This window comes from Neoarius graeffei, chromosome 8 (assembly GCF_027579695.1).
Source record: "Neoarius graeffei isolate fNeoGra1 chromosome 8, fNeoGra1.pri, whole genome shotgun sequence".
NCBI classification, from domain to species: domain Eukaryota; kingdom Metazoa; phylum Chordata; class Actinopteri; order Siluriformes; family Ariidae; genus Neoarius; species Neoarius graeffei.
In genome coordinates this window covers 16,584,793-16,601,711 of record NC_083576.1, presented here as the reverse complement: position 1 = coordinate 16,601,711, position 16,919 = coordinate 16,584,793, and the positions used below count along the sequence as shown (strand labels likewise).

General features: G+C 42.7%; 1 protein-coding gene across 4 annotated transcripts in view; it reads left to right on the top strand.

Annotated features, from left to right (window-relative positions):
• fmr1 (fragile X messenger ribonucleoprotein 1) overlaps nucleotides 1-16,919 on the top strand; it is a 56,658-nt gene that overhangs the window by 31,358 nt on the left and 8,381 nt on the right. For all 4 annotated transcript variants that reach the window (XM_060927384.1, XM_060927385.1, XM_060927386.1 and 1 more), the window contains exons 13-14: nucleotides 6,367-6,552; nucleotides 13,403-13,482. In XM_060927384.1, coding sequence (XP_060783367.1) covers nucleotides 6,367-6,552; nucleotides 13,403-13,482 — 266 coding nt within the window. The remainder of the gene's footprint in view (nucleotides 1-6,366; nucleotides 6,553-13,402; nucleotides 13,483-16,919) is intronic.

The following is a 16,919-nucleotide window of genomic DNA, read 5'->3' as shown; positions in this document are numbered from 1 at the left end:
GTGATATGTTAAATATTAAGTTATTACTGAAAAACTATTGATTAAAAAAAACAGACACTGAGAAATGGTCCTGTAAACAACTTTACCAATATAAAAGATTACCAGGACTACAAAAATGCAGAAAAATAGGCTTTACTTATCCAAATGCACCTGTTGGTTCAAAAGTTAAAGTGCATAGAACCTCACAGCACAACATGAAGCTACCTTAAAATATAATATAAATGCCTCAGCTTTCATGTAAGAAAAAAAACTATTAATACTAGTACTGTGTGCAGGCAGTCTCTCCTGAAGACTAAATTAAACAATAATTATAAACTAATAAAATAAATGGCTCAGGTTATAGAAGAAAAAAAAAACAATTTGAACAGAATCTCTCAGTATGATGCTGAAGGTGCCTAAACAATGGCAAATAAAATACCATTTTGGTAAAAATGTTGGCATCCATTAATTTCTTGTATTAAGTAAAAAAATAAAGTGCACACAGTCCTTCACTGTAAAAATAAAACACTTTCAGTAACAGAATTTAAGCCTACATAAACACTGACTCGCACAAGCTGCTTCTCTTGAACGTATAGAGGATGTGCAGTCACGTGACCTGTCTGTGTTTACTCCGCCTACTCCACCATATTGGACGGCTTCAGGATTGTTTACCTTGCGCGAGCGTAATGGATCCAGGGAGTAATCCCCAAGAAAATTCGGAAAATACCCCATCTACATCGCGCGATTACTTGTCTAAGTTTGTTCAGCATCTTGAAGGTGACGTGGAAAAGCGTTACGTGGAAAAGTGTTCCAGGTTGGGGATTGCAGATCCGTACAACTTGCCGCAATCCTTGCTCAGTGAAATTCGGAGCTGCGGTGCTGGCGATTTGCCCGATCTGGCCTACCACGACATTTACAATTTTCTCATTAATCGTGAATTGTGTTAGACTGGCAAAGCCCTCAAAGCTTACAAGAGCCTGGAAGCTTATAAATATTTTGTTGTGGGATGGATATCCCAACTATACCTCTGGAAGGTCCCGAAGAAGAATGTCTCTACTTGATAACCTCACGGGTAAGTGGCATTAAGACGTTTATCATAGACTATGCAGGACATTTTATCGTAAGAATTTTCAAAATCTAAACTCAGTTCCAGATAATGACAGGGTTGTAAATATGTATGTTTTTGTCTGAAAAACAGAAAATCGGAAAACTGCGCACGTTTGCACGGAAGCTGCTCAAATGTGCGCAGCTTTCTGAGTTACTGTTTTCTTCTCATACTAATGTCGCTTTTCCACTACAAATGCGGCTGAGTTGGGCTGAGCCGTGCCGTGCTGAGTTGGGCTGAGTCGAGCTGAGTGGGGCTGTTGGAGTTGCATTTCGACGACAACCGCGCTGAACCGTGCTGGCTGGAAGTGGGTGGACACATTGGGTGGAGTTAGCGAAAGTGGGTGGATGTCACGTGATGTCGTTAGGCAGCGCAAACAGTGACATCAGTGACCTTTTAAGCGGTAGTCTCACGACCCGGATAGTAAACAATAAACATGGAGGACATGGAGTCGTTAGTGTTGCTGGTCTTGGTGCTGTGGCTTGTTGTCACCGACAACGCCAACAGATACTGGCAAGAGCGTATAGATGAGGCGAGGCGCATAAGGCTTCAGAAATTCTCGTAATTCTTCTTCTTCCGGGTTTACGGTGTTTACAGATCCCAGCGTGCTCGCGGGACGTGTGTGGGCATGTGAGGACACTCCTCCTCACCAATCAGTGCACAGGGGAGTGTCTCCTCACGCCCCTAGCCCCACTCGGCTCGGTTTGGCTCGCTTCAGCCCCACTCCAAAACCGTGCGAGTTTTGGGGGCTGAGCAGGGCTGAAGCGAGCTGAGTCGTGCTGCTCTAAGGTAGTCGAAACGCGAGCCATGTTGGGCTGAAGCAGGCTGAAGTGAGCTGAAAAAGGGTAGTGGAAAAGGGCCACAATACTTCATGGACTGTAACGGCATTTGCTTATTTAGTAATTTTAATACAGAATTTACTCTGATGAAATTATTCAGACACTCCAACACCTCCCCCCCCCCCCCCCCCCCCCCCAAAAAAAAAATCAGATCTGCGCGATTCAGCCGTGAAAAAGGCGCATCCGCCGTTTGCATCCCTGTTTAAACTCCTAGGTTAACCGGCTAATGAGGCTCGGTGGTCGGTCAAGATTTTTTTTTTTTTTTTTAGTTTTCGCCATCCCTACTATGGATTGGCCTTTCAAAGGCACATATGAGCCAAAACGATAAAACATTGTCATAGACTAGGCCAGGGTAGTAGGGCTAGGCATAGCCATTTTAAACGTTAGAGACTGTCTAGTTTCTAAGTATGCAGTTATCATTCAATCCGAAAATCAACTTAACAGATGTACGAGGAGTACTGAATTAGAAGATTACACCTACCTGATAATGAAGTGTTCACCACAAATTCGGCTGGTAGAACTGGGGTACCAGTTTTCTCTTCGCACAGCGGACACCCATTTTGCGCGTCTCTCCTCGTCTGCGGGGAATCTATAAAATGACAGGCCCTCCTTTTGGCCCTGTCTATTGGTACAACCAAATGCTGAACAAGATAAAACCATTCTCGAAACATCTACTCCCACACACTTGATAATTAGAACGGGTTCGTCTAAGTTCTATGCGCGACCTTGCCGTCCAAAATGGCGGATAAACAAATATCACGTGACCTCGTGACGTCACATGCACGCTCTCTATACATGGAAGTAAGCAGTGTTGCCAGATACTGCTGACGTTTTCCAGCCCAAAATATGTTCAAAACCCGCCAAAATGCACTTGAAATCCCCCATCTGGGCGGGAAACCGCCCAATCTGGCAGCACTGGAAGTAAGGCGGAAGGTAGTTTGTTGACATCACCTCAAGACGACGCCAACGATTGGTCAAATTTGCGGGAAAGTTGCGGTGATTGGATATAATTGCAACGCCGCCCTGAATTCGCGGGGATTGGTTGAATTTGCGTTGAAGTTGCAAATCGCAACATCGCGAAATCCTGGAGGGTCTGTATAGCACTTTACAATTCAAAAATACTAACACTAATTATACTTCAAGTCTAAAATCACTACAAAATAAAAATTTAGTTTTCAATAAACAAGTCATAATCTCAGAAGCATTAGCTGATTATTTAAATAGGAAGGTTTTCAATTGTTTCTTGAAATTGCTAATGTTCACACACAACTTAAGTTCCCTCAGCAAGGTATTCCATAACTTGGGACCTGCGTAGGCTAGCGTTCTTTAACCAGAAAAACTTCTCTTGATACTCGGAACCAGCAAATCGTTGTTGTCTGCTCTAGTTCTCTTTAGGAGCCTTTTCGTTAGAAGTTGATGTGTTTCAGAAGGGTTAAATTATTGGCCTGCATCAAGCAAAGAAAACAATTCAGGAGATTGCTGAAATTGCACAGGGCTCCAAGAACCCGCAGGATTGGAGCTAAACAGCTGTGTGGCCATAAGAAAACCACTTGTTAATGAGGCGAATCAGAAGGAAAGGCTTCGGTTTGTTAGGGAGGATAAACATGGGACTCTGGAGCAAAGGACAAAGGTCATGTGGTCAGAGTCCAGATTTACCCTGTTCCTGTGCTATGGGAGTGTCAGGGTAAAGAGGGAAGCGCATGAAGCGATGCACCTATCATGCATAATGGCCACTGTGCAAGTCTCTGGAGGCAATGGTGTGATCTGTGGTTGCTTCAGTTGGTCAAGTCAAGGCTCAGAAATGTTATGGGGCAATAAAATGAAGTCAGTTGATGACCTGAATGACCAGGTTATCACATGAATAGATTATTATTATTTTTATTTTTTTTCTTCCCTGTTGGCATAAAATTAGGGCTCAAAATCTGAAGGCATGGTTCATGGAGCACAAGGAATCATTTTCTCACACACATTAGCCACAACAGGGTCCTGAATTGAATGTCTTTAGGATGTGCTGGATAAGACTTGAGTGGTTCGACTTTGCCATCATCAATACAATATCTCTGTGGAAAAGTTGATGCAAGTCTGGATAGAAATAAACATTGTGAAGTTTCATAAGGCCGTCGAAACAATGCCACAGCGAATGCACGCCATAATCAAAGCTAATGGCGGTCCAATGAAATACAGTGGTGCTTGAAAGTTTGTGAAACCTTTAGAATTTTCTATATTTCTGCATAAATATAACCTAAACATCGTCAGATTTTCACACAAGTCCTAAAAGTAGATCAAGAGAACCCAGTTAAACAAATGAGACAAAAATATTATACTTGGTCATTTACTTATTGAGGAAAATGATCCAATATTACATATGTGAGTGGCAAAAGTATGTGAACCTTTTGCTTTCAGTATCTGGTGTGACCCCCTTGTGCAGCAATAACTGCAACTAAACGTTTCCGGTAACCGTTGATCAGTCCTGCACACCGGCTTGGAGGAATTTTAGCCCATTCCTCTGTACAGAACAGCTTCAACTCTGGGATGTTGGTGGGTTTCCTCACATGAACTGCTTGCTTCAGGTCCTTCCACAACCTTTCGATTGGATTAAGGTCAGGACTTTGACTTGGCCATTCCAAAACACTCACTTTATTCTTCTCTAACCATAATTTTGGTAGAACAACTTGTGTGCTTAGGGTCGTTGTCTTGCTGCATGACCCCACCTTCTCTTGAGATTCAGTTCATGGACAGATGTTCTGACATTTTCCTTTAGAATTCGCTGGTATAATTCAGAATTCATTGTTCCATCAGTAATGGCAAGCTGTCCTGGCCCAGATGCAGCAAAACAGGCCCAGACTATGATACTACCACCACCATGTTTCACAGATGGGATAAGGTTCTTATGCTGGAATGCAGGGTTTTCCTTTCTCCAAACATGTCACTTCTCATTTAAACCAAAAAGTTCTATTTTGGTCTCATCCATCCACAAAACATTTGTCCAATAGCCTTCTGGCTTGTCCATGTGATCTTTAGCAAACTGCAGACGAGCAGCAATGTTCTTTTTGGAGAGCAGTGGCTTTCTCCTTACAACTCTGCCATGCACACCATTGTTCAGTGTTCTCCTGATGGTGGACTCATGAACATTAACATTGGCTAATGTGAGAGAGGCCTTCAGTTGCTTAGAAGTTACACTGGGGTCCTTTGTGATCTCGCCGACTATTACACGCCTTGCTTTTGGAGTGACCTTTGTTGGTCGACCACTCCTGGGGAGGGTAACAATGATCTTGAATTTCCTCCATTTGTACACAATCTGTCTGACTGTGGATTGGTGGAGTCCAGACTCCTTTTTTTTTTTTTTTTTTTTTTTTTTTTTTTTGAGATGGTTTTGTAACATTTTCCAGCCTGATGAGCATCAACAGCGCTTTTTCTGAGGTCCTCAGAAATCTCCTTTGGTCGGGCCATGATACACTTCCACAAACATGTGTTGTGAAGATCAGACTTTGATAGATCCCTGTTCTTTAAATAAAACAGGGTGCCCACTCACACCTGATTGTCATCCTGTTGATTGAAAACACCTGACTCTAATTTCACCTTCAAATTAACTGCTAATCCTAGAGGTTCACATACTTTTGCCACTCACAGATATGTAATATTGGATCATTTTCCTTAATAAATAAATGACCAAGTATAATAATTTTGTCTCATTTGTTTAACTGGGTTCTCTTTATCTACTTTTAGGACTTGTGTGAAAATCTGATGATGTTTTAGGTCATATTTATGCAGAAATATAAATTCTAAAGGGTTCACAAACTTTCAAGCACCACTGTATTCATGCGTGTGGGTTTATTTATTTATTTATTTTTTGGCCAGGCAGTATTCACTCCAGATTTTGTGAATAGATGAAACACTCCCAAACCTTGATGCATCAATCCTTTGCTCTACCAGTGTGTCATGGCCTATCTTTGTTTACTGGAATGTGATTGGCTCTTGTATTGTATTTTGATGACCTTATGAACCGTACGCATTAATTCTTCCCCCAGTGACTCATTCATAAGTGTAGTTTGACAATAAAGTAGTTTGAATAACCATTAGTTGCATGACATTTATGTTTTAATCCCTTGAAAGTTTTAAATGGATTCTTCGCTTAAAATACTTCGACTGAATAAAAACTGCTGTAGCCTGAAGTAACACAGATTCATATGAATCTCAATTAGTTGCGTGACATTTTAACTGCAGTGTAAAAATACCTTTAATCGGCTTCTTGAGCAGAAAATATTCATCGAGTAAGCATTAAGCTGGTTAATGTTCATCATAAAAATGCAAAGCAACGAAACATTATGACTGTGTTTTAAAGAGGTCTTTGCTCAGAAAGGCTAATCTAGTGGAGACAGTTTTAAGCTTTCGTTTATTTTAAGGTTTGTCTTTTTTTTTTTTCGTCCGTATTGTGTTCTCAAGGCACCAATTCTGAAGCGTCCAATGCATCTGAGACTGAATCAGACCACAGAGACGAGTTGAGTGACTGGTCTCTGGCTCCCACCGATGAAGAGTCTATGGGTTACCCCAGACGAGTCCCAGATGGACGAAAGAGGGGTGGCGGCCGGGGACGAGGTGGACGAGGAAGAGGAGGAGGAGGCTACAAAGGTAATTGCTTACATTTCTAGAATTCTTCTATTACTGTATCTCTTTGATTCAGGAGGTTTGTGTTAGTGATATAAGTAAGGATTAAACACTTGGAGGCCTGGTTTTATAGTGAAAATGATCAAAAACAAGGTTTTGTGATGTCACTCTGAGAATGGGATTGTTGATTATTTACCAATAACATAACATCTTGGAGTGTTTCCTTCCTCTTGTGCTGCAGCAATTTGCTAACGCTTTTTTCTTTTTTTTAATGGAAAAACAACTAATCAGGAAAGTACTTACAACTTTACCTCTGTTTATAAAGTGCTGACACGTGAAATAAACATCTTGCATAAACCTTCACCCTTATGAGAATGAGCACTTTAAGAAAAAAAAAACCCCTGCTGCTGTTATACAAAGCTAATCAACACCTTCCGACCAATCAGAAGCAACGCTTCAGCAGTGCTGTGATTAGAAACAATATTAATGAAAAGATACCATCTCATCTCATTATCTCTAGCCGCTTTATCCTTCTACAGGGTCGCAGGCAAGCTGGAGCCTATCCCAGCTGACTACGGGCGAAAGGCGGGGGGGGTACACCCTGGACAAGTCGCCAGGTCATCACAGGGCTGACACATAGACACAGACAACCATTCACATTCGCACCTACGGTCAATTTAGAGTCACCAGTTAACCTAACCTGCATGTCTTTGGACTGTGGGGGAAACCGGAGCACCCGGAGGAAACCCACGCGGACACGGGGAGAACATGCAAACTCCGCACAGAAAGGCCCTCGCCGGCCACGGGGCTCGAACCCAGGACCTTCTTGCTGTGAGGCAACAGCGCTAACCACTACACCACCGTGCCGCCCGCAGTCGGTGCATCTCAAGTAAAAACTAAACTTCAATTTTGGTGAGTAATTTTCATAAATTTAAGAGACAGGTTTTCCACCAACATCAAGCCCAGCAAACTAATGGCCTGCCCTGTAATGTAAAGTTGGGTCGAGGAATGAAACCAGGCAGGGTTCTGGTAAAAATTGTTTTAGCTGTCTTCTCTTAAAGAACTTAAAAGAATTTAGATTGAACTGAATAATCTCAAATGCTTTTTATAGCTTTAAAATGGTCCCAGCAGGTGACTCTGAAGAAAAATACTGTGTGTTTGAACACCGCCCGCTGTAAACACTTTGCATACACCCCAATGACCGACTCCACTGACCGCCACGACACCACCGCACACGATTCCCTCATCGGCACAGTGGAGCACCACAAATTGCTACCTGGTCTGTAGGAAACACTGCAAATATGTGGAACAGAGCCGCTGTGGTGACACCTAATGGGAGCAGACGAAAGAAGCAGCAGAATGATCAAATACCTAAATTCCTTGCAATCGTACATTTGAGAAATGTTGTTCTTAAACTGTTGGGCTGTTTGCCCCATCCTCGTTTATGAATGACTGCGCCTTTCCAATTAACCAGCGTCTGATGGCGCAATCAGACATTGATGTACCTTGACCTTGGAGTTCGACTTTTTTCTCTTTGGAAGTTGTTCTTGGCTGTCTCCCATTGGCACTATCCTTCTGTTCAACCTGTGATGGATTTTCCTCTTGCAGTCACGTCCAGGAAGGTTGGCTGCAGTCCCATGGAACTGAAACTTCTTAATAATATTTGCAACTGTAGTCACAGGAACATCAAGCTGCTTAGAGATGGTCTTATAGCCTTTGGCTTTAATATGCTAGTCTATAATTTTCTTTCTGAGGTCCTCAAGCGACTCTCTCCTTTGCTTTCTCTGGTCCATGTTCAAGGTGGTGAACACGATGATCCCAAACAGCAGAGTGATGACTTTTTCTCCATTTAAATAGACTGAATGACTGATTACAAGGTTGAAGATGCCGGTGATTTTAATAATTCAAGTTAAACAGTTAGTAATCTAATATACAATGCACGGAGAGGCTCCGGTTGAAATTATGGATTCTCTTCGGTGACTGGCATCGTACTATTTTGTGAGGAGCACAGCCCTGAAAAGAATAGTACTATGCCAGTCACCGAAGAGAATCCATAGTTACTGGTGCTTGTCAGTGCGTGGTGCATTGGTTTTATATCCCTCATCAAAAAATTCCAAACAAAGTGTTAACTACAAAGAATTAGAAATAAATCTGAAAAAAATTATCATGACTCGTAGATCTACACAGACAAATGCTCGCAGAGCCACAGCTGTGACTCGAGTCGGCTGTATAGCTTGAAATTGTGACGTCAGTTCATGGTATACCCAGGATATACCATAACCGACTCGCACCATATCCATTTATGTCACAAGATACCATGTAGGTTAGGCTAATTGGTGGCTGTAAATTGATCGTAGGTGTGAATGCGAGTCTGAATGGTTGTTTGTCTCTGTGATGACCTGGCGACTTGTCCAGGGTGGACCCCACCTCTCGCCCATAGTCAGCTGGGAGAGGCTCCAGCTTGCCTTGTACAGGATAAGCGGTTACAGATAATGGACGGATGTCACAAGATGCATTGCTTAATCAGTGGTGGAACTATTTGATATCACTGTGGGTGGTAGAAATGGGCAACTGGACTTGCTTGAAGATTCTTGAAAACGTTTCACCTCTCGTCCGAAAGGCTTCCTCAGTTCTGTCTGACTAATAGGGAGTATCAGATATTTATCCTCTCCTGGATCAGAATTCTGATGACCAGCTCATCTAAGGCAGGGGTGTCCAAACTGATCCATAAAGGGCCGTGTGGCTGCAGGTTTTCATTCCAGCCATGCAGCAGCACACCTGACTTGGCTCATTCAATCAACTGAACTGTCTTCACACAGTCAAATACTTGCAGCCACACCCACCCTTGTTTAAAGGGTGGGTGTGTCAGTTGATTGAATAAGCCAAATCAACTGACACACCCACCCTTTAAACAAGGGTGGGTGTGGCTGCAAGTATTTGACTGTGTGATGACAGTTCAGTTGATTGAATGAGCCAAGTCAGGTGTGCTGCTGCATGGCTGGAATGAAAACCTGCAGCCACACGGCCCTTTATGGATCAGTTTGGACACCCCTGATCTAAGGTGTCATTGAGGCATCATGTTGGTGTGAGTCACTGGAGGCTGGGTGTGAACGGCAAGTCATTAGGGTGATCAAAGGATTGCCCGTTGGCGTGATCAATGGCAAGCTGACTCCCTCTGTCCTCCTGTGAGTCACCGAAAACAGCTGGGTCCTGGCGTACACCCAGCCGTCTGGGAAGAGTGTCCAAGACCGCATTGTAGATGGTTGATAAATGATGTCTTAGACCCCCACCTCTGTTCAGTGGTGGCCGTTCCAGGTTGACAAAAATGGCTTCTTTAACTCCTCGCTCATACCAACGATCCTCTCTGGCTAAAATGTGTACGTTACAATCCTGAAATGAGTGTCCTTTGTTGTTAAGATGAATGTAGACAGCCGAGTCCTGGCCTGAGGAGCTGGCTCTCCTGTGTTGAACCAAGTGCCTGTATAGCGGTTGTTTTGTTTCCCCAATATATGAGTCCGTGCAACCCTCACTGCACTGAATTGCATACACTACGTTGTCCTGTTTGTCCTCGGCTGTCTACATTCATCTTAACAACAAAGGACACTCATTTCAGGATTGTAACATACGCATTTTAGCCAGAGAGGATCGTTGGTATGAGCGAGGAGTTAAAGAAGCCATTTTTGTCAACCTGGAACGGCCACCACTGAACAGAGGTGGGGGTCTAAGACATCATTTATCAACCATCTACAATGCGGTCTTGGACACTGTTCCCAGACGGCTGGGTGTACGCCAGGATCCAGCTGTTTTCGGTGACTCACAGGAGGACAGAGAGAGGTGGGGTTTACATTAGACCGTATCAGCGGATCATCAGATTTATGTTTTTAAAACGATTAGCGTGCACACAGCAACACCAATACATGATTCGCGTGCACACAGCAACACCAATAAACGGATACGCTCGGCTCCGCAGGCATCCTGCGCTCCAAATCACTCCACCCTGAACAGCGAGTGCCCTCTGGAGGGTGCGCACTCCGGCCCTGTGCAGCTCAGAGCGCGCGAGTATAGCGCACGAGCAGTGATTCGGGACTGAGCCGCTGTGTGTGATCTCAGTGCATATCACTTACCACTTGCAAGTGGAAGGATGGCAAGCCTAAAGACAATCATAACTACACAATGGGCAGTATTTGCATCAGTATTTGCAGTATTTTCATACTTTTATACTCCTTTAATGAAAGGTGATACAAGGCGGAAGTCTGCGCCGTTTTTCAGCAGTTGGGTCACATGACCAACGCCAGCGAATCAGGAAGGTGGATGTCACAGTGACGTTGTCCAATGACGACGCCAGCTAGAGCTCAGCACAGCGTATCCGCGTATTCTCAATGTTTACACAGCACCGGACCAGACACGATCTGGATTGAATACGTGGACCCTGGCGGATTCCCGTTTCCAGGCGTTTTAATGTAAACGGACAGTGCATCCGCGAAGAAAACGAGACAGATACGGTCTAATGTAAACTTGGCCGGAGTCAGCTTGCCATTGATCACCCCAACGGGCAGTCCTTTGATCACCCTAATGACTCGCCGTTCACACCCAGCCTCCAGTGACCCACACCAACATGATGCCTCAACGACACCTTAGATGAGCTGGTCATCAGAATTCTGGTTCTGATCCAGGAGAGGATAAATATCTGATACTCCCTATTAGTCAGACAGAACTGAGGAAGCCTTTCAGACGAGAGGTGAAACGTTTTCAAGAATCTTCAAGCAAGTCCAGTTGCCCATTTCTACCACCCACAGTTCACTATGACCTGGATGATTGAGAATCTTCACAGACATATTTGATGTTACGTGAGCCATCCTTGGCTAATTCCTGCACAGGATATATATATACAGGGTTCTCACCAGGATTTTTTTTTAGCGTAATGGGTTATGGCGAGGGAGCGTAGCGACCGAGCGGGGGGATGGTGCGGAGATTTTGAAAAATCATGCCCAAAATTGGCCATATTTGACGTTCCTGGAGGGGATAAATTGCATTTTTTATGTTGTATATCCTTGATGGAAAATTGTTACATCTTTGGATCTTGGCAATGTGTTACCTACTGTTGTATTTCACTGAACTACAAAGGGTGTTGTCAAAAGATATGTAAACTCAGACACAACCAAAGAGATAATGAATGTTTTATTGTATTAAGAAATTAAGAAATGCCTGAGCACATAAAAATAAAAAAAAAACAAATTGCATTTTCATTCAGGCATAACATACACCCAGCCCCCTTAATAAATAATTAATATATAATCTACACCACGGGAGTAACTTTGATTGTAACCACTGTTAATTCTCTGATTTAAAGCCACAAGGGCGATCACGTTTGGCACATTGGAGCTGAATCCCATGACTAAAATCATATCATTAACCTCATTCTCACCTGTGAATTTCCAGCCTCTGCTCGTCTTCCTCCATCTCCTCCTCTATCTCCAACAGCGGGCTCTCCCCCACTAGGCCTACCTCCATCCTCTGCCCGTTTATCTGCTACCTCCTTTCCTCTGCCTCCTATGTCCTTTCCTTCATCTCCTCCAACCTCTCTTGTGCCTGTCTCCTTATAGAAATATAACGATGGATGGCATGCAGGCAGATTACCAGTGTGTTAATGTTAGCCACAGTGGGATCCAGTAAATTAGCGCTAATCATCCGATACGTGCGCCCTGTCATATTGCTAAACCTGCTTACAAAGTAGACGTTTTCATTCATCAAAGGGCTTTGGGTTAAGTTTTCAAGCGTGATGGAAAACCTGTAGAAGTGGTGCACTTACATTTCTAACTGTGAAGAAAGAGCGAATGTCTCTTTTTTTGCGAGGGGGTCCGTCATCCATTGTCATTCACCGAAGTCCAGCTCAAGAGAAAGTTATCGCCAGGATCTCTCTCTCTCTCTCTCTCTCTCGGAACTGATTTCCAGGCATGGGTTTCCTAACAAACGTAGGCTGATTTTGACACCTTGAAAACTGCTCAAGTGCGCAGGAAAAAAAAAACTTTTGGCGATGGTGGTGAACAACTGAAAACAACCGTTACGCTATATTAAAAATTTAGCGTAGCGGGGGGAAATTACCGTTGCGGTCTGAAATTTTAGCGTAGCGGGCCGCAACCATATAAAGCGCTGGCGAGAACCCTGATATATATATATATATATATATATATATATATATATATATATATATATATATATATATATATATATATATAATTTTTTTTTTTTTTTTTTTTTTTTTTTTTTGGATGAGGTATATAATTTGAAATATTACTATAATCTTTTCTAGGGGTACCAACAAATCTGTGCAGCCCATTTTAGAATCTCTTTGTAAAATAAACACTAATAAATCATTTCTTTTCACAGAACACTTTTTTTTTAAATAAAGCCTTGTTTCAACGGGCTGTAAGGGTACCAAGAAGTTTGTCCATTTCTGGACACTTTGATTAAAGCTGCAGTGAACATGGTGTTACTGAGTGCTTATAGGGTGTTGTAGTGGTTAGCGCTGTTGTCTCACAGCAAGAAGGTTCCGGGTTCGGACCTCACGGCCGACAAAGGGCCTTTCTGTGTGGAGTTTGCATGTTCTCCCCGTGTCTGTGTGGGTTTCCCCCACAGTCCAAAGACATGCAGTTAGGTTAACTGTCTACTCTAAATTGTCTATCGATCAAGCATGGAGAGGGATGGGCTCCGCCAAGTTTCAATGCCCTAGACACGCCAACGATGGACTGGAAGGGGACCAAGGCAGGACCCCTCCAGCCCTTCCTGGCAAAAGGAAGAAGAAGAGTGCTTGTATTGTTTGATCATCATGATGTTAACGTTTGCGCTATATTAACGTGATCTTGTATTTAATCAGGTGAGGACGTACACTGGAGTGAGTCACGCCCCCGGAACTCCAGAGACTCCAAGCCGAGGCTGCAGGAGGATTCACTACAGGTAAGCAGTTACTCTAACCATCAGTGGTGATGATGAGAATCTTTAGTTATGATGGTTAAACTCTCTGTTCACTCTAAACTGTTTCAGTGTTTATTTTGGGGAGGGCAGTCACTTCTGTATTTATTTAGATCATTGTGTTCATGTGTGCAGTTTGCTAAGCATTAATGTCTTTTTCTGTTTAGTTTGATATGAACTTAATTTGCTGACTTACGAAACTCTTATTATTAACGACACAAGCAGTAGAGGAGAGGACGATAAGGGAACAGAAGAGAACAAGCGCTCTAAAATAAGTGATAACAGGATTGAACTTTTCATGAATGTTCCAAAACATTAAATGGTAACCATCAATGTACTGTAAAATGCTTCCCCCCCCCCCAAATATATGCTTATTGAGCAGGGTATTTATTTTATTTTTTGACAGAGCAGAGAAAATAAAATCTTCAGACATACACAGACGTCCAAGCAAAATAAAATAAGACAAATAACCCATGATAAAATAATAGATAGCTAAATTAAAAGTAGACAGCCTTGCGATTTCATAAAATCGGTGAAATTTAGTTCCCTCTGAAATTTGGTCTTTGTGCTACGTTTTTATTTTTGTAATATCTTTTAAAAAAAAAAAAAAAAAACAGGCAATTCTGTGGCTGGGAAGTTATTTAATTCGAGGGGATTCCCAAGCAAATGATGTGCATGAAATCGCTCGCTTTGCGCAGCCAGGCAAACAGAGGAAGTCCATGTGTGCATGCGCAGGATTACCACCTTCTTTTGGGTTTTACGGCAGCTGGCATCCAGTGTTGCGTTACTTAGTCATGAAGGTGTTCCGGATTTCCCCGGAATTCCAGATTTTTAGATTTTCCTCCGGATTTTTTTCAGCTAATGACCCGGAAATCCAGATATTTGACAAAACTCTTGGAAAATCTCCCGTTTTCCAAACGGAGAAATTTTATTTTTCAGATTTTTCGCGTTCGTAGACGCGGCGTAATACTTCGCATCGTCCTTGCATGGGCGCAGTCCTTAAATAGCCCAAACATTGTTCGTTGATTAAAGACAGGTGTTCTTTGTTAACAGCGCGCGTGCCAGAGCTCATTAGGCGCGCGCATGCCCATGGCGCGCCTTCAGGTGCACGAGCTAAGGCGCGCAGGACTGACACTGTTCTGCGCAACACAATCGCACTAGAAAGCATGGTCAAGCTGCCAGTGTAGCTGCAGTCTTTTTAGTTGTAAATTACGAGTATTTTCTCTTGTGTTAATAATTCGCCATGTCAAAACAAGCAAAACTTTCCTCCTTCTTTTGACGTGAAGAGAGGTAAACAATTTATTATATATTTTTTTTTCCATCAAAGTTGCATTTTGTGGCTTCAAAGCTAAGTTTTAGTGCCGTTTCTAGAACACTCTAGGGATGTTCACACGGCAACTTTTACTGCGGTGTAGCACCGGGGCTGCCCCGGTAGAGCGTTCACACGGTACAAAGTTATACCAGTGTAGCCCCTGAAAGCTGCTTAAACCGGTGCAAATCTAACCCTGCTCGGGAGGTGGTTTAAGAAATTTACTCCGGAGTAAATGCTAGTTTGCGGGGCAGCACCGATATAAAATGGGACGTCTGAACGCTACAGGGGTAGACTCGCTACGCGTGAGGAGAGTTGATTACATACGGGCATTGCATAATTTGCGTCCTGGTGTTTTGCGCTTCCAAAATGGCGAATATCGACAACAACAGAACTGCGCGTCTTCCAGTGTTGCCAGATTGGGCGGTTTTAAGTGCATTTTGGTGGATTTGAACATAGTTTCGGCTGGAAAACGTCAGCAGTATCTGGCAACACTGGTGTCTTCATCCACGTTGTTTTCCCGGCGCTTGGTGATGCCATGACAGCCGGGAAAAGGAAGTACATTTTCACGCATGCGCATATTTAATTTCCACATTATTACTATCGTATAGCACGGTCGCAAAAACTGCCGTGTGAACGCAAGTGGGGCTGCACCGGTGCTAACACGCTTCTCTCTAGTAAGCAGGTTTGTAACGTGTGAACGCTCCACAAAATTTACACCGGTGTAAGATATATCGCAACAGAATACATCGATGCAAATATGTGCCGTGTGAACACCCCTAACATCAAGAAAACGTGGAAGAAACAGCAATAACGGAAGAGCCGGTTTCTAAGCTGCCTAAAGCTAGCAATGGTAATTATTTTTTGTTACATAATGTACTCAGGCTGCCAGTCAGTGTGTGACACACACACACTACACCCCTGATTTACATGAGAAATTTGGTATTCGTTGGTGTGTTTAAATTTACAGACAATATGAACTAATGCAAACAATTGGCTTCAACTCGCATAAATATGAATTGGAAATGTTTAGTTCACTTTAGCTTCTGCAAACGCACAACTCCTACTAAAAGACTGAGCCTCGTTTATCAATGTCCCCAACATTGAAACCTGAAAGCTTTAGGAACTCTAACAGACCTTTACTTTTTAACAGTACTGTTTTGGGATTTTGCTGAGTTTACCTTCAACTGTCTGATTTTTTTTTTTTTTTTTTCAAAGTAATGAACTGTGTAGGCAGGAAAATCACCACGTTTTCTAAATGCACTTCTGAAAATTACTCATTAACTAGGGGAATTAAATTTGATATTTTTGACATGTTAATCATTAATGTACATGAAAGAAAAAGGCTTAAAAGTTATAACTTGTTTTAGTGAAAATAAGTACTAAAATGCACGAGAATGCAGGGGGTTTGCGTGTTATGTTATTAAAATATTTTCGGGGGACATTGCCCCCACCCCATATTTCAGGGTTTTTTTCCTTTGCTCCACTTTCATCTCTAATTACTGCCATCTACAGGTTTACCTTTGACCGTGCACTGATAGTTACATCATTCCATCGCTAAGCGAACAGCTAATCACACCGAGGTGCTCGCTGACCGCTGATATTTATTAGTTTGGTCCTGCGTTTCTTTTCCTTTGTATATAACATAACGCCTTTTCTTCTCGCTTTCCGTTACTGTAGTCAGTCTTTCACGTTTCATCCGCACACTCACATCCTTCATTTTTCTCTCCTGTTTCAAATTTGTATCCCATAATTCTTTGCGTGAACGGGGAAAGCTCACCATGTGATTCGTGATGTAGTATCTTGAATTGGGTCATGGTGAAGCAGGAAAAAATTTTGGAGAATTTAGGGCTACATGGATCTAAATTCATTAAATTGTTCTATTTAAAAAAAATAATAATAATAAACTTGGAAGTCTGATTCGAATTCCGTCGCTTTCAATCCATTAAACGAAAATAATTGGGTGTCGGGGAAACTTCTTTTTCTGACCCATGCTTGAAAAATCTGAAAGGCAGTCGACCTTTAAAATGAATGAATTAAGAAAAAAAATTAGGAGTCCACGAAGCTACTCTTACATCTGGGTAGCCAGATATGTTTGACACTTCGCATGCAT